Source organism: Poeciliopsis prolifica, unplaced genomic scaffold, assembly GCF_027474105.1.
Source record: "Poeciliopsis prolifica strain line A6 unplaced genomic scaffold, Auburn_PproV2 SCAFFOLD041, whole genome shotgun sequence".
Taxonomy (NCBI): Eukaryota; Metazoa; Chordata; class Actinopteri; order Cyprinodontiformes; family Poeciliidae; genus Poeciliopsis; species Poeciliopsis prolifica.
In genome coordinates this window covers 1,442,349-1,462,753 of record NW_026562416.1, presented here as the reverse complement: position 1 = coordinate 1,462,753, position 20,405 = coordinate 1,442,349, and the positions used below count along the sequence as shown (strand labels likewise).

Below are 20,405 nucleotides of genomic sequence, written 5' to 3'. Positions count from 1 at the left end.
CAGTTATTAACGGGCTTCTGCAGAACCAGCTCATCCCTACCTCTGAACTGGGTTCTGGACGGAAATGTCTTCAGATTTCAGTTGAAATGATGTGGAATTTGTAGAAAATCTTTGTGTTTAAACTCTACAACAGATAATCGGAGGTTTCCAACCCTTCGTTTCCACAGCAGAAGAAAAACGACTGTTTGACGTTTTTATGTGGGTTCTAATTGTGTTGCATTTTAATTTGGCATCCGGTTGTTTGAGCAAATCGCTTCAGGCCTGCAGGGGAATCCGGATCTCTGACTCTGCAGTGAGGAATCAGTTTTACACCTGAAGCTCGCTGTGACTCACGCCGACGCCCTGCAGCCGCGCAGCTCCTCTCGTACAGTTACAGGCTGCGACTTACAGGAGGAAGGTCTGCAGCGCTGCAGCCAATCACCGGCATCCTCCTCCTCACGGAGCAGCAAAGTGAGGAAGAGCGTCAGACGGAGCAGAATTCCTCTGAGATTTTCCCACCCGAGCGGCACTGTGAGCTCAGACCCCCCTCCAGGATCCCTGCCCATGGCAACAGCAGCTGAAGAAGAGATGTCCAGAGTTACGCAAGAGGAGGAAGCTCAGCCAGCAGGCAGCACCCTCCTCTTCCTCCTCCTGCAGATATTTCCACTTTAACCCTCTGGACATTTACCCCGGGTCAGAGGGGGTTCTGCACAAAGGCCTGGATTCCCTTTTGGAAAAATAACACATTTCTAGCCTAAACTGTACAGCAAACTGTGAAATATGCAAAACACACTAACACGAAAAACAAACCCAACAGAAAAATCCTCCAACCACAGAAAGCAAAAGTAAAAAGAAAATACCACAAATAGAAAAACAGAGTCCTCCAGACCACCAGGGGGCGTCTGGTATTATATACATAAATATGCTGCTGTTCTTTAATATCGCTAAAATGATTAAGTCCGACATCTTTTCTTCCTCTAACTCAGTGCTTCTCAATTATTTTCCGTTACGCCCCCCCTAGCAAGAAGAAAACTATTCGCGCCCCCCACTCCCCACCGTGACTATCCATCTCTGCATAAAATTTTTCCTTAACATTTTTTTTCGCTGAAAAAACTCTGGCGGCTTGTCGGCGTGATTGGGATGTAACGTGTTTAAGTGACGCGCTAATTTATTTGGCTTCATGCTGTCCGCTGCGAGCATTTTTAGACACAGCAAACACACCGGTCTTTCCTCTTCTCCAACTGTAGTCACAGTGAAGCCAAGCGCTAAATACGCTTCGTCGTAATTCTTCTTCTTAGCTTTCGGTTGACTTTCTGTTGTCTCATTATCTTTGTCTCTCTCCGCTTTTCTTTTCATCCCTGTGAAAAAACTTTTTCATGTTGGGGGTTGTTGAATAACGGAGGCCATAGACAGAACGCAGTCGGAGCTTTTTGTTGACTTAACACTGCTAACCAAGGCAAACCTGTTGTCTTGTAAGTCATAAAATGTTGCACTGTCGCAAACGTGACAGAAGTAACAATGAGAGCGCCACTGCCGCCTACTGTGCGCAATTACACTTAATACTAGTTCGGCCAAAAAAAAAAAAAAAGCCTGTTCCCCAGGATCACACGCCCCCCCAGGTATCGCACCGCGCCCCCCAAAGGGGGCCCGCCCCACTATTTGAGAAGCACTGCTCTAACTAGTCAGCCAGTTTTTCAGACGTTCTGTCCTTACCGACAGTCTGGTGCCAAACCATTTGGCGGTCGACTCCCTCTAGTGGCCTGGAGTGAGTTAGCAACCATTTATAATGACTATTTTTGCTTATTTTCTTTCTTTTGTTTTGTTTAGCTGCAGCATTTCTTCTGCAGCTAAACTGCATTTTGTTAGTAATCTAGATTCACCAATGTTTTTTCTTCCATGCGCATTTTGAAGTATCGAGTTAAAAAATGGAAACCACAACATTCAGAGCTTCCCAAATTTGGCAAAAACATTTTTATGCTCAGTCGAGGTGGCATTTGGCTTTTCCAAAAAACAGTCAAGATGGAAACACATTTCTGATGTAGCGAAGTATTTTTCCACTGGTGGGTCTGTTCCTTACCAGAGGCACAAAACGCTATTTTCATTTTGTCCAACTGGTCTGGAGGGAGCCTGACGCCTTTCCTGCTTTTTGTAGTTTTTTTAAATTTGCTTTTGTCATGTGGTTGCAGGATTTTTTCTTTACTGTGTTTCAACGTTTTTAATGCACATTTTAAAGAATTGCATTAGAAAAGGTTAATGAGATCAAATCATTTCGCTGAGATGTGTTGAAGGTCCATGCTGCTTAGCAACCTCTACTTCCTGTCTACTACCGCCAAACGCAGCAACATCTGACAAAATCAAACTTTGCAAAGTCCGTTCAATTTGTTCCAAAGCAGGAAATGGAAATGTGCTGAAATTCACATTTTCCTTATTTCTTCTTTAGTTTTTGTGACTCTTTATGTAATTTTATGAATTATTTGAATATTACATCGTTAATAAGTTTCAAACATCAATAAAAAGAGGAATCTGCCGAAGGTGCCAATGATTAACCAGAATCTACTCAGATTAATCATAAGTGATTAATCATTAGAATAAACGATTAATCGTTAGATGCAGACCTTCCCCAAGGTTCTAGTCAGACAGTGCAGCACGACTAAATGGACCAGAACCATAAACATGCAACACATGTAAAAGTGGAAACTTGTAGGGTAAAATCAGCCAAGATTAACCCTAATCCAACAAAAACAGATTCGATATGCGAAATGCATCAGAATCAGAACCGATATGCTCCAGAACCACATGATTCTGCCTCCCATGAAACTAAACAAACAGTAAAATTATGTAAATAAACACTTTTCCCTGACTAAAAACCACAGAAGTATTAGACTTCTAAGTTTATTCCAAACCTCAGAGAAATATTTTATGACCAGAGATTTAAGCTAAGTAAGGAAGTCTCTCTGTGGCCCCCTGGTGGTCTGCAAGGTACTGCATGTAAACGACTGTTTATCTGCGTGAACTCAAAGTGCGACGCCTGTAGTTATCTTAACAAAGGATTGTGTTTAAAGGTAATAATGTACCTTAAGACATTCAAAATGAAAGCAAAAGGTACTATTGGGAAGAAAACGTCAGGTGAACTTATATGATCAGAGGAGTTCAAGTCTTTCTCTGTTCCTCAGGGTTGCAGACGGTTTGTTTTCAGAGCTCAATTATGTTGAATAGCATCCGACATGCAGAAAGCGGGTTCTGTCCAGCCCGGCCTGCTGCATCGAGGCGCTGAGCAGTGCTGCGCCCCGCCCTGCGCCCCGCCCCGCACCCCGCCCTGCGCCCCGCCCCGCCCTGCGCCCCGCCCCGCGCTCACTCACTGCATCTCAACACCAAAAATAATGATTTACGTCGAGCTCAAAAAAAACCAAACTGAAATCAACACCTTCCAAATCTGTAAACGACTCAGTAACGTGTCCAAACAGCTGCAGTCGGTCGAGCACAGAACATGAGCTGCATTCAGATGCTGCTGCTGTCCGACTGAAGCTTGATGGTTTGTGAGTTTGAAGTGATTCTCAGCCTGGCAGTTTGAGAAAACCACGATTTTCAGGTTCAATAAAGCGAAAGTGAGAATCTGAGAACAGATCTGAGTCTGAACATGTTCCAGCGTTCCTCCTCGGTTCCGACCCGTTTCCTGCCCTCTGCGCTCGTCGGAGGCTCCAGCAGTCGGCCACCAGAGCTGCACCTGCAGACCCGCATTCATCCCGCTCAGTTTCCCTGGCAACCCCTGCATGGGGCCCGCAGCCCCACACAGCCGGCCTGTCAGGGTTCAGCCCTGCGCTGCCTCCATGAAGGATTCTTCAGTTTATCTAGAGGCTGCAGACGACACGGTTCCTCTGGAGTGTTCTTCATCTCTCCTCCTCGCCGTGTCATCAGTGCGTCTTCGCCGCCGCAGCGTCAGGCAGAACCGGCCTGCAGAACCGGCCTGCAGAACCGGCCAGCAGAACCGGCCTGCGTGTGGCGGCGCATGCTTACAGGAAACCCAGGGAGGTCACCGTTCGTTAGCTCCAATTTACCTTCAGCTCCTCAGAGCTTCAGCACCGCTTCGCCTTGAAACGTTTACGCCCAATAAGCAGCCTGATGAGGCGGCAGGAGGATGTTATGAGTGGAAAACACAGAAACAGGCTCACAGCTTGAAGGTGACTTATTGGACTTGATGAACAGGTTAGGATCAAACTCTGGTCTATACAAAACATGTTCACTACATTTTTACTCAAATTTATTCTTAAATAGTTTGATTTTAGTCTATTTAGTTCATTTTTTGGGCCTCTGTCATTTTGGATCCTAATAAGCTGCTGTTGGCCACGCCCCCAACTCGATGTTCGCATTTTCACCATACATCTTTGAAAAGCATTAGCAGAGCCTCCTGCACAACCAGGAAGAAAGCAGGAAGTGTTTTCTGGATGGCAAATCAACAACAAAATACTTGTTTTCCAGCAGCCATTGTATAGCAAAAAAACAGCTGACCAAATGTGCTGGAACTGAGCTGGGGTTGCTAGGTAACGGACAGAACTCAGCTGGGGTTGCTAGGTAACGGACGGAACTCAGCTGGGGTTGCTAGGTAACGGACGGAACTCAGCTGGGGTTGCTAGGTAACGGACAGAACTCAGCTGGGGTTGCTAGGTAACGGCACAGTGCCCATTGAATTGACTCAAAAATGGAGGGAAGTTTTTGAAATGGCTCATTTTACAGAGACTGGAAACCATTAAATTATTCCCCAAAACCTGCTGGGGGGGTTGGAAGCAGTAGGCACACAAAGGGAAGAATAAAAATGTGCAATAAGTGAATTTTTCCTAATAAGATCCTTTTAAATCATTTATGAAGAAGAAAAGTTCAGGCTCTCTCCGAACTCACCAGGCAACACGAACTCGACCTTTAGAGGCGAGGCGTTCAGGCGGCGGCGTGAGACGAACATCAGCCACGAGGAAAATGTGTGTGATGGTTAACATGAGAGCAGCATCAAGAGAAGACCAGTTTACTGGTGAGGAAACAGACTCAATCCAGAGAATTTAGAGAGAAATAAGATGAAAAACCCAGAAAAGTCCAAACCCAGACGACTGCTTGTTTCCCTCCAAACAGATGGAAACTGATTCACATTTCCTTTTTCTGCAACATTTTACAAGTTTACTAAAAATTCATAGCAACTGGATTGAAACATAGTTTCTGTTTCACAAAGTTTAACAGACCATTTACAGAAGAAGGCTGGTCCCACAATCAATATTTCTGTTATTGGATACATTATTAATTTGTCAACCTTTTTAACACCATGACAAAAACCAACAACGGCGCCGGCATCAGTCAATCATCACCATCCTGCATCGCCTCTTCCTCTCTGGTTCCACAGACTTCAAACGATGATTTATTTGGCTTTTCTCTGCATCTGGTTACATTCACTCTTATGTTGTGTTTTTTGTGTTATAGTTGCTAAGAGGGAATAATTCAGAGAAAACATTCAAAATAAACTGTTTGGTTACATAAAAATCAGAAAATCTCATTTTTTAGCTCTTATTGAATTGAAAACAGATGTTATTGCGTAGCTCAGAAAGCATCACATGTCCTGCAGTTAATAACTCAGATTAATCGATAATGGAAGTGAACGTTTCCCTGTTGCCTCTTCAGGAGGGAAAACCGTCACCAAACCATCAAACACCACAGAGTGAAACGACTGGAAGATCCTGCAGGCATCAAACTTTCATTTTTCTGTCTGAGTAGAAAACAAGTTCCCAGAGAAATAACTGAATTATAAGCTAACGTCATAAAAACAAGGGCTAAACCGTCCAGGGCAGAAAGTGAACAGCTGTTTTCCACTGATGAATGTTTTGCTCATGAAATCTGGGCCCCTCCCCGCTCTGCTGCTGAGAAAATGAAAGCTTCCCGGAGGTTACCGCGCCGGCCGCGGACGAGTCTCGGCCCGTCTGTTGTAGCTACGGTTGCTAAAGCCCGGCCCGATCCGGCCGGAGGGAGAGAAGTTCCCTTTGTGTGGAGCTGTAATTTAAGGGGCCTGCATGGAAACACTGGTTTGGCTGCCTGAGCGTGACACGACAAGCAGGAATCCGGCGAGGGACTTAACCCTTTCTGAGCAGCCTGTTTACCACTGCTGCCACAAGTACCCACACAAAGGTCAAAGAGGTCACATTCTCATCATCACCTCTACAAATTGATGCCACATTGTTTCAGGATGCTTCTTTTCTTTACTTGTGTCTTCAAATTTATATTTTCCATTAAAAATGCTAAAAAAAAAAAAAAGACTTGAGTGAGAAAACAAGTTTTCTTTGTAAAATCATATTTTCTAACTGATGGTAAATAGATCAAAACTCTCCAGCTCATAATTCTAACACTAAGACATCTCAGTATTATGGATACAACCAGCACTTATTTCAGTTATCGATTATTCATCAGACTAATCAATCAGTCATTCTGACGATTAATCAGATTAACAATCAGATTCTGCAGATTTTTCATTTAACAAATTTTATAAAATATTGAAAATATGAGAATAAGCTTCATAATTCCTTTCCAAATGAGAAAATAAACATTTTATGACTCATTTGCAGCAAAGATTGAATCTACAGATAATCCAAACATCAACATGTGAAAACGACGTACGGCTCACTTTTCAATGAACACATTAATAATGTGTTCATTGAACACATTATTAATGAACAGCACCTCGATGCAGCAGGCCGGGCCGGACAGAACCCGCTTTCTGCATGTCGGATGTTCAATGAACAGAAAATTACTGGACTTGAGTTTCGTGTTAAACAGATTTACCGACTAAAAGGTTTCTTTTTTTTTTTTATTTTAAATGCAACATGTATATTTTCATCTGAATGTGTTATTTCAGCAAATTGACTTTTTTGAGTTTGTGCTCCAGTTAATGATTATATAAATACCAAATTAGTTTATTTGAATGATCGATTAATGTGATTTATCCAGTTAATCATTTCTGGACGTAACAAACAGAAGAACTGTGAAACATTTCTGGATGCACTGAACTTTGTTCTTGTTATAATTTATGTAATTTTGTAATAAAATAAAGGTTTTAGTTTCCCTAAACTTTGATATTATTTCTTTTTGATGACGTGTTCTGACCTGTCGATATGTGCTACACATGAACTGACCACATGCTGTCATAAACTATTCTAATGGTACTGGAACCATTAAAGCTCCCAGTTTATAACAGGAGTTTATGAGAAGCACCGACTGACGGGTCCAGCTGTCGAGACGATCCTCCAGCTGCAACAGGATATTAAACTCTTATCAATAATCACTATTTGATTTAGGGCTGAAACGATTAACTGTGATTAAACAATTGTTGAAATAATCGTCAAATAATTTAGTAATTGATTAATTGTTATACTGACTAAAAACCATTTTATAAAAACAAACGAAAAGCAGTAATTTAGTCAAAGCTATAAAAAAATGAAGGATTTTACATTTAGGATTAAAAACTTTGTGAATCTCAGTTTTAACTTTGTCTGGTTCAAATGATGTAAAATAAAAATTACACCAAATAATAATCAATGAATCACTAAAGGAATTACACGGTTTTTAAATTTTATTGCATAAAATGTTTTTCAATTTTAAAAAGGATTTGATTATTTATCTGTATTTAAGCATTTTAGTAATTAAGCCAAATCTGTACGAAAAATATTTTTCATTTAAAATAAAAACATTTATTTGTTTTACTGCAGTAGCAGTTTCAGCTTCACCTGCTTCAAAATCTATAAATAAATCTACAAAGCTCATTTTATTACCTAATTATCAAGCAATTTATTCCAAAATTAATTAATGATTAAGTATTTACTCAAGGAATCATTTTAATTTCTTTTTGTATTTTAGGCAATAAAATTTTTATTTTTCTTACTTTAAAAAAGGATTAAATTATTTATTTTTATGCATTTTCAATATGCTATAAAATAAGCTAAAGTGGTCAATAAAAACCTGCAGAATGTACTAAGAAATTATTTCTGATTAATCAATTAATCATGTGAATGATTGATCGCTGATATAATCATTAGCTGCAGGAGCGGGAGTTTCTCCAGGGCGCTGCAGCTTTGAGTAAATGTTTTGGAAAACCGCTGCTGGGAGACCAGCCGGCAAAACGCAAACAGAAACTCAGGACTTCCTGCTGCTCTGACCGCAGACTCCGTCACGAGCTGCAGGCGAGTCCACAGGCGTCTGCAGCCGTCTGCAGGCGTCTGCAGGCGTCTGCAGCCGAGTCCACAGGCGTCTGCAGCCGTCTGCAGCCGAGTCCACAGGCGTCTGCAGGCGTCTGCAGCCGAGTCCACAGGCGTCTGCAGCTGAATCCACAGGGCGTCTGCAGGCGATGCACAGACAGAGGATTCCTCTGCTGGTGTTTACGGACCGGATTAAAACACGGACTGGATTTCCGGTGGAGGTGGAGCGACATCACGGCTCCTTCCTGATTGGTTGTTCCTACAAACACCTGAACCTGCTGCTGGTGGAGAAAAGTGACTGACATGAACCTTAATATTGATGTTTTCAAACAGTTAATACAACTTAATGGAAAAATAATGCAGGAACTCAGAGATCAATAAACTTCAGATTCTAATGAACATTTATGACCAGAAAACATTTTAAATATCCAAAGATAAAACTGAAGCTTCAGACGTTTATCATCCAGTTTCTGGTAGGAAAACAATAAATTATGCAAAAGTTATTGAACTGGTTTTAATTTATTCTGCGATTTATAATCGATTTATTGATTATTGTGACTATTTACAGACCTTTTATCTAAAATTTTAATATTTATATTTTTGTACACATTTGACTTCATTTCTGCTCTGTGTTGTTCTTAAATGATTAATTGATTACTAAATTAGTTTACGATTATTTCAGCAATCGATTAATCAGAATCAAACTGTTTAATGTTTCACCCTCAGATTCAATAATGAATGATTAATCGATTACTAAATTGTTTTAATCGATTTACTCCTGCCTCAGATTTTATTCATCTAAAGTCTCCAGCAGCAGCAAAAACTTTAATCGAACCAAGTAATTTCAGTTTCTACTGCAAATATTTTAGTTCACCTGAAATCAGACAAAAAAAAACTGATTATTTCTCTAGAGAAATGAAACAAAAGATGTTTTCTTATTTAAACTTCATCTGGAAACTGGATCAAAAACGGGTCGTTAATCAGAACCATCAGAACCAGTTCTGGAACCTCTGAGCCAACACACATCAACCAGAACCAGAACCACCTCTATTAGAATCAATAGGTCCAGCTGTTGGACCTTCACCTGTTCGAGTCGGGTTCTGTTTGGGTCGGGTTCTGTTCTCGCTGGGTTCTGTTCGAGTCGGGTTCTGTTTGGGTCGGGCTCCGTGCGGCCGGGTTCTGTTTGTGCTGCAGTGTTTGCACCGCGCTGCGTTCTGCTGATCACACCCGCCATGCGGCGCCTCACATTCTCCATCTGTGAGGCGCCGCCGTCTGCTGGCGGCTCCACAGGAAACCCGTCGGGCCGGTCGGCGTTCACACCGCAGGACGCGCCGCTCCGAGTCCAATCTGCTGCTTCCTCACAAACACACAGGCTGGAGACGATGCAGATTGTCCACGATTTATTTATAAACACCAAGATGACCTCACAGAGCCCGAAAGAACAGACTTTCAGGGAAGAACCTGAACGTCTCACAGAGCTCTGATCAGCCATCTGGACTCAACCCGGTTCTACTGGAACCAGAACATCTGGAACAGAACCTCCAGCTGCTGTGGTTCTGAGTCCAACCAGCCTGTTCCCCTCCTGGCCTGTGGGGGCGCTGCACCAACAACCACTGCAGGAAACGACACTAAAACCTCTGAAGACACTGAGAGCAACTTCCTGTTTCACCAGATGAAACAAGATGGAGGCGTCACAGTTTAGTGATTTCTCTTTAGTCTTTGGCTGAAGACCAGGAGCCATTTCTGCTGCTAACGCTAGGCTAGCATGTTAGGTTTGGCTGTATTTACCCAGAATGCCCTGCGCTGGAGTCCACTTCCTGCTTTTGGAAGTGGACTCCAGCTCTGGTCCGCTTGGTGTTCACAAACTGAACCAGAATTCATTTCAATCGAACCCAGACCGAGGTTTGGAGGACCAGAGGTCAGAGGTCAATTAGCAGTCACACCTCACCAACCGGACTTTGACTAGACAAGCAGACTGGAGTTAGGTCAAAGCAGAACAAACGGGTCTGGTGTGTTCCTTTCTTTCTCAAAGCAGTTACTTAAAGTGAAAGTAAAGCAGAAACTCGCAGAATCTGAAAAAGTCACTGAAGTGGGCGGAGCCAAGGTACAGCAATGGGCGTGGCCAAATGTGAGGATGAGCAGAGGGATGAAGGTCAAGATAAAAAAAGCTCTGTTGCCAACTGTCACTTTAAGCATCCCTTCAGACTAAAGCAACTTTTTTTCTTCCAGAACAGCAACTAGCAACTAATCTGGCAATATAGTTTCCTGACCTGCTGCAGTCGGCGCGGCGACCCGCTGCACTCCGCCTCCACTCCGCAAATGAATCATAGCAGGGAAACGCCATCAATCAACTCCTGACTGGCCACCTGGGGGCGCCTGTCTGTTTTTATGTCTAAAACTCACCTGCAGGACCACCGTTTGCCCCAAAGAGGGCAGCACTGAGACAGATTCAGGCAAAAATGAAGAAAATTTGCACAGAAACCGAAGAAGGCAGCAATAAGGGCCAGCTTAGAGGTTTATCTGCAATAAAAAGTTGATTTGGTGTTTATTTCCTCTTAAACACCAAGTTGTTTTCTGCTCCATTTACAGCCCATAAAGTCTGCTTTGGTGCATTCAATGAACAGCAAAAACAGGAAAAAAAGATTTTTTCCAGAATCAGTCAACAGCTAACAGGTGAAAAACGACAGAGGGGGAAATTTCTGGCTTCAATTACCGACCAATTATCTGCAACATCGTTACCGCTGAACATTTTGTGGGATTAATGGAGTGGAGAGCCTGGAATCCCAGAGGCTCAGAGCCAAAGTTTCCCCAAAAACTTCCAAAATAGGAATTTACTTCCAACATAATGGCAACTAAAACACGCAATTCAGACATTCAGTTGACCAACTACTGGAGGCCAAACGCAGAAAAAGAGAAACACAAAGGAATGAAATGGACCTGAGCAGGAATCCACCTGCAGGAAGTAGGCGCTCCTCACCTTTCAGGTTCCTGGGGTTGTTCTGCTTGGTGCGTGGCATCTTCAGCCTCCACTCACTGCTGCATCTTCGCTTTATCCTCCTCAACTCGCAGGGACTCCTAGGTGCATCTGCAGGAACACACACACACACACACACACACACACACACACACACACACACACACACACACACACACACGGTTAGCAGGAAAACACATCCATAAAACTCACAGAGTTTAATGTTGCAGAAACCAGCAACCTGAGGAGCAACAGGAGGATAATCTGATGGAGATGCTGCAGAGAGACGTGGCTCCGTTCTGAACCGATCACAATCTGGATCGGAACCATCTGATCCGCTGCAGCAGAACCCGCTTTGTCTCCATGTTGCATAACTCTTACTACCGGCTGATGGTTGGTCTCCACTCCGCTATGACATCACCGTCCTGCGGCTCCACCAGCAACAAAAAACACGCATGACACAAACACGCCTGGATGCTCACCTGCAGCCAGCGCGTTGCAGGCTGGACAGACATGCGCACTGCCCGTCTGCGCATTCGCAGGGAACGCCGCGTCCTAACAGGTGACGCACACCTGGGGAGGCTCAGCAGAAAAGCGGAGATGGGGGCAGAGCGGAGGCGCGGTCCTGACACGAAAACACGACAGGGCGCGTGCGCGTGGATTCTGTGGCAACACGTGAACGCCCTGGCAGCGAGGGGCGGAGTCAGGGAAAACCCCTCTGCAACAGCCGGGACGCCTTCCTGCTCCTGCAAGCCTGCGGCGCGCACGCGCACAAGCACCGTGTCTCATGAACGCGGAGAACTCCGTGGGATTCCGTGGACACCACGCAAACACGGCCCGGGCAGCGCGCAGGCTCCTGCGCGGCCCTGGGACTTCACACCGGACGACCCGCTCCCGGTGCGGCCGCCGTGGCGGAACGACCCGCCGCGGCGGCCGGGAAGCGGCGAGCGGAGCGGCGGCCGGGTCGTACTCACCGGGCCGGTCGGGCTGGAGGTTCGGCGGCTTCCAGTACCGCGTAACGGGGCGCCGGGGTCAGTTCTGGTTCTGCTTCACCTTCTACCTCACTTTCAGACAGGCCCTGTGACGTCAGGGGGGTCCCGTCTCCGCCTCCCAGACGCGAGGGGGCGCTGTGCGCCGCGAGGGGGCTCCACACGGCCGCCGATCCGGCAGGATCTCCCCGCTTCCAGGGGCCTGGCGCCCGGCTGGAACCCCCCCACCGGGCCCCGCCGGCCTCGGCTCTGCTCAGAGTTCAGGACTGACGGTTTTCCCGGAGGTTCCTTGTTGTCAGGTCACGTTGTCGCCCTCCGCCGCCCCGACCGGGCTTCCCCTGCACACGGCCCCGCAGCAGGAGCCGAACAGCGGGGACGGGTTCCGGGGCGGCGTCCGGAGAACCGGGGCCTCTCCCGGTCCTGAATGTCCAGGAAAACCCCTTTCTGCGGTTCCATTGCGATGGATTCACTTCTACAAACATCCGGTTTGTTCACCATCAGAGCAGATCCGCAGTATGGAAGACTAAACATGCAAAAACCCAGAATAAACAGAAATAGATCACTGCAGTGACTGAACTCACAACTTAAACAAAAACAATAAAACTGGTTTTATTTTTACCTTGAAAAATAAAGGTAAATATTGGTTTTAATATTTAGATCTAGCACTTAAAATTTATTTTTATTTTGATGTCATTATTAAAATAAAATTTTAAATGATGTATTATTGATTATTTTATTAATTTTCCTTTGTTAATTTTTTATAAAGTGACTTATTTAATATAATTATTTACACCACTGATGTTGATATATTTACTTCATTGGCCATTTTACCTTTTTTACCTCCAATATTTCTCCATCAAATTGTTTCTTCCACATTTTGCATGTCGATTCAATCATTTAAAAGCAAAAAGGGTTTTTGAATAGAAAATGTTTCTGTGTTTGACACGTTTTAGTCATGTGTAGTTAATTAATTAGAGGCCCTGAAATTTACTGGATTAAGAAAAATTGATTGAGTTGCACCTCTAGTTTCCATATTTATGCATCGGCATTTTACTTTTCCATCTCTGATGTTAAATTAAAAATGAAGCAGAAAGGAGACAAATAAGGGACAGTTTGAAATAAAAACTATTTTTACCTACCTGCAATATAATTACTCTGCTCTATGGCCACGCCCCTTCACCCTTTGACCCCAGCAGTTGTTTTCCAATGGGATTAAGCTGCAACAAATAATTACATATAGAAATCATGTTTTATGGGATATTTTGTGTCATTCACAGGGCAAAATCCATCTAAACCAAAGTCAGGGGTTAAATCTAATTTGCACATCAGAGGTCAGACTCCTCCCAGTCGTCAGTCGTGTTTGCCTTGACCTTTGAGTTCACACTCTCACTGCTGCGCCTCACACTTTCCACTGCAGGCTCGTCATAATAAACCGTTTCAGCTCTGATAGGAGGAGAAACCAGCCTGCATGCTGGGAAACTGTCTCAGCTTCTTCTGAACGATGTGAGATAAAGTCACAACCCGCTCACATGCAGATTACATAACCTGCTCCAAAAAACAGGACAAATTTATCTGGGAAACCCGCGACCTTCAAAATAAAAGCTACTAGCCCAGGCTAGAAGGTTTGGATCTCATGCTGAATTCTGCAGAACGTTGATAAACATCATCAAGGTTATTTTAAATATTAAAATTAGATTAAAATTTTATATCAGACCAATGAGAAAACATTTTAATACAGAATTGTGGGCTCTTTGTGGTTAATGTCTGCATAGAGGCCGTTTATAGTTAAAATCTGCAGAGCACATAATATGCAAAAAATAAGATTGTTTATTTGCAAAAAATACTTACCTTTTATGTTTATTTTCATAAAATAAGTTTAAACTCTTCTGGGAGTTTATCAATGCAATGTAGAGCAAAGCTGAAGTGAAAGGAAACTGGCACGTCTGAAAAGTGCGGTGTGCTTTGTACTCAGACCCCTTTATGCTGTGCTCTATGGTCCCGCCTCTAGGTTTTGTGCGTACCCTGAAAAATTAACATTTTTAGTTTTAGCGTGTTAAAATCTGTGTAATTAAGTGAAATTGAACGGAGCTTCACCATGGTGAAGCATGGTGGTGGCAGCAACATGCTGTGGGGAAGTTTCTTTTCAAGCTAGTGGAAAGTGGCACTACTTTCTATCACTTCTCCAGGTTTTTCATTTTAATGTCACGTAATACATTGTATGTATACAACTTAGATATGTAAATGATCCTTCTGAGGGAGTTTTTAACAAAATGCTATTTTCATCAGAGATAATCCATTCTTTACAGAAGATTGTGAAGTATTGATGGAGAAGTTAAGCTACATTTTAAACCTGGTTCCGTGTTTTTTGTTTTTAGTTTGGCTGCTGCAGCAGCTGCAGAAAGTGTGTGAGAGAAAGCCAGTGTCACCTGCAGAAAGTTTGCTGCAGCAAAGAAAAATGTCCCCGTTAAGAAGCCGGCGTGTGACAGCCGCCCACTTCCACGGCTTCCTGCAGACAGCAGAGTGGGTTTCTATGACTCACCTCTGCCAACTGCAGCAACTTTAAGTGCTACATTTGAATATTGAAACTTTTTACTGTGCAGGAAGCAGCCGTGGCAGAGATCTGATTGGTGCAGCAGGGAGGTGGAGGACAGAGCTCCTCTGTGTGACAATTAACAGCAGCTGCATTTATAAAAGCAGATTTATAGTTTTTACAGCTCAGGGTGGAATATGCAGGAAGGTAGGTGTGTGTGTGTGTGTGTGTGTGTGTGTGTGTGTGTGTGTGTGTGTGTGTGTGTGTGTGCGTGTGCGTGTGTGTGTGCGTGTGTCTGTGTGTGTGTGTGTGTGTGTGCGTGTGTGTGTGTGTGTGTCTGTGTGTGTGTGTGTGTGTGTGTGTGTGTCTGTGTGTGTGTGTGTGTGTGTGTCTGTGTGTGTGTGTGTGTGTGTGCGTGTGTCTGTGTGTGTGTGTGTGTGTCTGTGTGTGTGTGTCTGTGTGTGTGTGCGTGTGTGTGTGTGTGTGTGTGTGTGTGTGTGTGTGGTGTGTGTGTGTGTTTGTGTGGCCTTGCATTTGATGCATTATAAGCACCATTCTCCTCACACACACTCTGCTGTGAGGCCCGACTGGTCCTTACGGGGCCCAAGAAGAAGCGGCGCTGTTTGAGGTAATTCTGGCCGCCGCTCCAGGATGTCACAATGTTTTAGATTTTCTGGTGCTTCTTTAAGAATAATATCAAGGATTTTTGCAATAGTTTTCCACACTAAACTTCTTCAAAAATCTTGCAAGCTAATTATTTAATAAATCAACTAAATATTTAATTTGAAGCTATTAAACTCATCAGTATTTTACTTCTTATACACTTCTGCTTTCAAATATCTTCATGTCAACTCGATCATCAATATTTTTATGCAAATCAGTTTGAATATTTGCTAAATCATTAGTTCTGAAGTAGTTTTTTATATTTAGTTAATGCTGAGCCTTTAGTTGGTAAACTGGGTTGGTAAATATACCTATCTGAGAGCTAAATATTTAATTAGTAAACTAAATGTTTAGCTTTCTAACTAAATATTTAGTTAGTAAATATTTAGTCTGGCTCAGTAAAACTTTTACATAAAAATTAACCATCATGTTTGTCTCAGTTTAAATAATCCAATTAATTTTTGACTGTAACTTTACAGACATGAATCAAAGCGGACTTCCTGAATGGACCCTGTGATGGTTCGGTTCCATGGTACCACGGGTTACCAGCACAGATGCCCAGCAGAGCCAAACCAGAACAATCGGATCCTCTATCCCGCTTCGACCCGAGTCTGCGGGGTTTCCTGGTGCTGTCTGCTCAAGACAGACCCAGATCCAGAGAAAGGCAGCATTCAGCAGGGAGCGCAACCTGTTCCTGTTGGCTCGCAGCAGGGAGTCCGGTGAAGACCGGCGCCGCTCCAGCATTTATGTTTTCATTCATGTTGTTTGGTTTGCAGAACCTCCACTGACCCGGAAGACCCCGTAACGCAGATAAATCCAGATCAAATTCAGTTTTGCTGAATCGATCACACATCTGATGAAAGCTGGATGATTTGTTTACACCACACCACTGGTTGTTGCATAACTGAGGCTGTTGCCATGGAAACACCAAGATATCCTCCCACCACCGCACCTTTCAGTCTCACTCACGTTTAAACAAGCAAAGTCGGCCGGATGGAGCGTTCTCCGATCGCAGGACTGATCCGGATCCCGGATGTTGACGGAATCTGTCCGAGAACAGAGGGAAAATATCTGAAAACATCAGAGACACATGAAATAACCACTACACTGTTCACATGCAAACAATCTGAGTTATGGCCTTCAGTGAAAACCAAGTGTGACGTCAGAATGATGTCATACTGACTAACATTCATTTCAAGAAGTGAATTTAAACAAACTGAATGGCAAACAGACATTTTCCAAAACCATTAATAATCTGGATCACTGCTGGGCGCCGGTCCCCGAAACGCAGAGATCAACAATCTGACAGAAACAGTCCCAATTAGGATCGATAAACCAGTACACACACACACACACACGCACACACACATACACACACACACGCACACATACATACACACACACACACACACACACACACACACACACACACACACACACACACACACACAGAGCGAGTCAACAGAGGAAGCATTCTGGCTCACGTCAGGTAAGGTCAAAGGTTCCAGCGTTCCTGTCTCCTTTTCAAAAATTTAAACTTTTCTCATCTTAAACTCCAGTCCAGATAAATTCATCTGTCAATTTCATAGCAATTTTAAATTTTAAATTTATGAAGGTTTGGAAGAATTCAACAGAAAATCTGCAGACGGCTGATTTCAGCTTGATAAAGTGGATTTGTTTAGTTTTCTCCTGATTATTCCCATGTTATTATTCTTGTTTTTTTATTATTTTTATTTTTCTCTTGCTCTTTCTGTAACAGTCTAAAGTTTCCCTCATTAGCTTCAACCGGGAATTTTCCCTCTGGACTGCGTCACTGGAAAGGTTGACATCCTAAAAGTCTGCAGGTTTTCCCTGGAAACTCACTGGCCAACATCCACACTTAGTTTTTCCAGAACCAAACGGAACCGAACCGGTGGGATCAAACAGAAGTTGGGCTCGGCTGCAGGTTTTCCAGGAACGGATCCTGAAGCCGATCCTGTTAAACTGCTGCAGGACATTTTATTCTCTCGGGAGCTGATGGAGATTTTTTCTTCTGCTTTACTTCACAGCAGGGGTGAAACGATTAATCATATTATTGAAATAATCAGCAACTAATTTAGTAATTGATTAATTGTTAACTCTAGAATTCAGACTCAGAAAAGGTTATTTACTGAAAAAAAACACTAAAATATTCAGCGCAGTAAAATAAAAAATTTTCATTTAAGCTAAAAACACATTTATCTGCAAACATATTTCAGCCAAAATGGCGTCACTTTGTCTTCAGCAAGTTCAGACTCAATGAAAGGAATTTTGTTTTCTCAATCAGAAAAGGAACTGAAGTCATTTGCATATTTTAATCTTTGTAGTTTTATGTAAAAATGGTTTAAAATTCTGGGGATCGATTAATCGTTAGAATAATCGATTGATGAATGAAGTTTTTCCCTGCTTCCCGTGCGGTTCTGATCCGGTTCTGATCCGGTTTCGCTCTCCCCGGTGCGTCCATGCAGTCCTCTGCGTGTTTGGGAGCCTCCCCACGTCGATGCATTATGCACGCCTCGCATCCCGCCTCCCACGCTGCAGCTTATGTAAGGCGCGGCGCGCGTGCAGCAGCGTATGTTTGCACGCGTGTCTGAGGAAGTATTTTTATCCAGACTGGGATTCAGGGAGCCGTGACTCATTCTGGGTGCTCTTTATTTTTACCCCACAATCCGCCGCCCACCGCAGGACAACAAGAACAGAAGATGGAGAACAAAAACACTGACATGTTGGCGTAAAGGTTCCCCCTCTGCGCCGCTTCATCCACACAAACTGAGCCGGGATGGAAATTAGGAAGATAAAATCCTCTGCATACTTGAATTTCACCTTTTCATAAAAACAGTAAATATAATCTGTTTTTTAGGATTTTATGTGGCTAATCAGCAAAGTAAAGCAAAACAGACGTGGAGGGTAAATCTGAAAAGTGCGGTGTGCTTTTGTATGCAGAGGTTGGGATTTGAACGTGGCGACGTCGCATCGCTTTAAACTTTTCTCTCCGAAACCAAACATCACTTCTGAAGTGCAGCTTTGATTTTAGACGCTTTCTTCCAAGTTAGTAAAATAAACTGGTTTCTGCCACAGCTTCCTGATGATGATGCAAGCAGTGGCCATTTTGAAAGGTCCAGTTGATTTCTCCGAATGAGGCACACTGCTCCCTCATTCGGACTGTTAATTAGATCTTTAAAAAGTACAATCTGTCCAAGCCTTTACTTCACAAGAAGAACATTACAGCTTTCATCATGATGCTGCGCTCAATAAACTGTTTTAGAAATTTCTTTGAGTTCATTTCCGATGTAAAGAAGACAGAAAACAAAGGGAGAAAGAAGTCGAGCAGAAAAAGAGAAAAACTCCAGAACAAACCACAGAAACAAACTATTAGTGCCAACCGCAGGCTTAGACGACAGGAAGCAGTTACACCAGCGTCAAACCAGCACTAACTGCCCTTCACAATAAAAGACTTAGAAATAACTCAAATAGACCTTCAAATGTCTTTTTGAGTAATTGCGTTTTTCAGGCTACAATGATTTATTCATAGGTAACAGAATTGAAGAAAAAGATGTTAGAACTTTAAAAACAGAAACACGAGCCGCCCCTCGTGGACGGGCGTCCTGGGCAGAGAGCCACATCAACAACACCACAGAACACAACCTGAAAAACAACCAGGCAATTCAAAATGATTTCAAACCGACTGAAACAGAACCAGAAAGTATAACAACAATCTGGTGCTGATCCGAGGAGAAACAGCAAAGTTTATGGAGAACAAGAACAAAAAGAGAAAAATCCCAATTTATCCACAAATCAAAGAAAAATCTTTTAAAACAGACGAATCGACCCCAAAATTCAGAATGAAAGAGAAAACATCAGACTGAGGCCGTTTATTGATGTTAGGAAAAAATAATAATAATCATGAACCTTTGAGGCAGTTTGACATGTTTGCCCCCCTGAATGACCTCTGACCCTCTGCTCTTATGCAACCATTCGCTAGAATCCTGCAGACAGAACATCTCTGCATGGATCCATTAAGGAGCAGCAGGCGGCGCTGCAGCTACACGCCGTTACGCAACGCAGCAGCTGAACAGAGGGAGGGATGAGGGAGGGGTGGAGGGATGAGGGAGGGATGAGGGAAAGGTGGAGGGAGGGATGAGGGATGATGGAGGGATGATGGAGGGATGAGGGAGGGATGATGGAGGGATGATTCCCTCTTTGCTGGAAAACATGTCGAGTCGTTTCCGGCTGAGAGAAGAAAACTGAAGCTTGAGAGAAAAACTGATGATTTTCATGAAAACATCTTAAAGTGATGCAGGTTGAACATTTTGGCTGAAATGTGCTGCAAATTTCCTTTTAACTAAAAAATTGCTGTTCGTGATTCACCAAGACTCAGATTATTTTAAAAATCTACATCTTTTGTTATGTTTTTGCCCATGGAGGACGCCATGATTCCACTGATGGGTTGATGACGTCATCAGGTCCGAACTGATGACATCATCAGGTCCTAACAGATGACGTCATCAGGTCTGGACTGGAGTCTGCAAAGGAAACACAGGAAGGAACTTTATCGTTTCACAGAATGCAGCACTGCGTCGCCATCAGCTGTGATTTAAACATTTAAATTCAGGCAAATCTGAATAACATGAAAGAAAATGAAAGAAAAGAGAAGAACACGATGCAGGACCTGATCTGGACCTGGACCTGATCTGGACCTGGACCTGATCTGGACCTGATCTGGACCTGGACCTGATCTGGATCTGATCTGGACCTGGACCTGATGTGGACCTGATCTGGACCTGGACCTGATCTGGATCTGGACCTGGACCTGATCTGGACCTGATCTGGACCTGGACCTGATGTGGACCTGATCTGGACCTGGACCTGATCTGGATCTGGACCTGGACCTGATCTGGACCTGATGTGGACCTGGACCTGGACCTGGACCTGATCTGGACCTGATCTGGACCTGGACCTGATGTGGACCTGGACCTGGACCTGATCTGGACCTGATCTGGACCTGGACCTGGACCTGATCTGGACCTGGACCT

General features: G+C 43.6%; 2 protein-coding genes across 4 annotated transcripts in view; one reads left to right on the top strand and one right to left on the bottom strand.

Annotated features, from left to right (window-relative positions):
- The window catches only part of hivep1 (HIVEP zinc finger 1), a 40,582-nt gene extending 28,345 nt beyond the window's left edge, over window positions 1-12,237 (bottom strand). The window contains exons 1-2 of one of the 3 annotated variants that reach the window (XM_055055048.1): window positions 12,147-12,237; window positions 11,176-11,283 (exon numbers count right to left, since the gene is read on the bottom strand). In XM_055055048.1, the coding sequence (XP_054911023.1) occupies window positions 11,176-11,215 (40 nt within the window). In that variant the 5' untranslated portion in view covers window positions 11,216-11,283; window positions 12,147-12,237. The other 2 variants (XM_055055050.1, XM_055055049.1) reach the window with 2 other exon arrangements.
- LOC129375781 (uncharacterized) lies at window positions 11,686-12,843 on the top strand. Its single transcript, XM_055055051.1, has 2 exons — window positions 11,686-12,165; window positions 12,244-12,843. Exons 1-2 carry the CDS (start codon window positions 11,686-11,688, stop codon window positions 12,583-12,585), a joined length of 822 nt encoding a protein of 273 aa, XP_054911026.1. The 3' UTR covers window positions 12,586-12,843.
- Window positions 12,844-20,405: the final 7,562 nt, after the last annotated feature.

What these genes read in the sequence shown, in the direction of transcription:
- LOC129375781 (XM_055055051.1), top strand. Translation starts at nt 11,686, where the DNA reads ATGCGCACTGCCCGTCTGCGCATTCGCAGGGAACGCCGCGTCCTAACA. An exon ending in CCGGGCCGGTCGGGCTGGAG is followed by an intron (nt 12,166 to 12,243) that starts GTTCGGCGGCTT and finishes CCTCACTTTCAG; the next exon opens with ACAGGCCCTGTGACGTCAGG.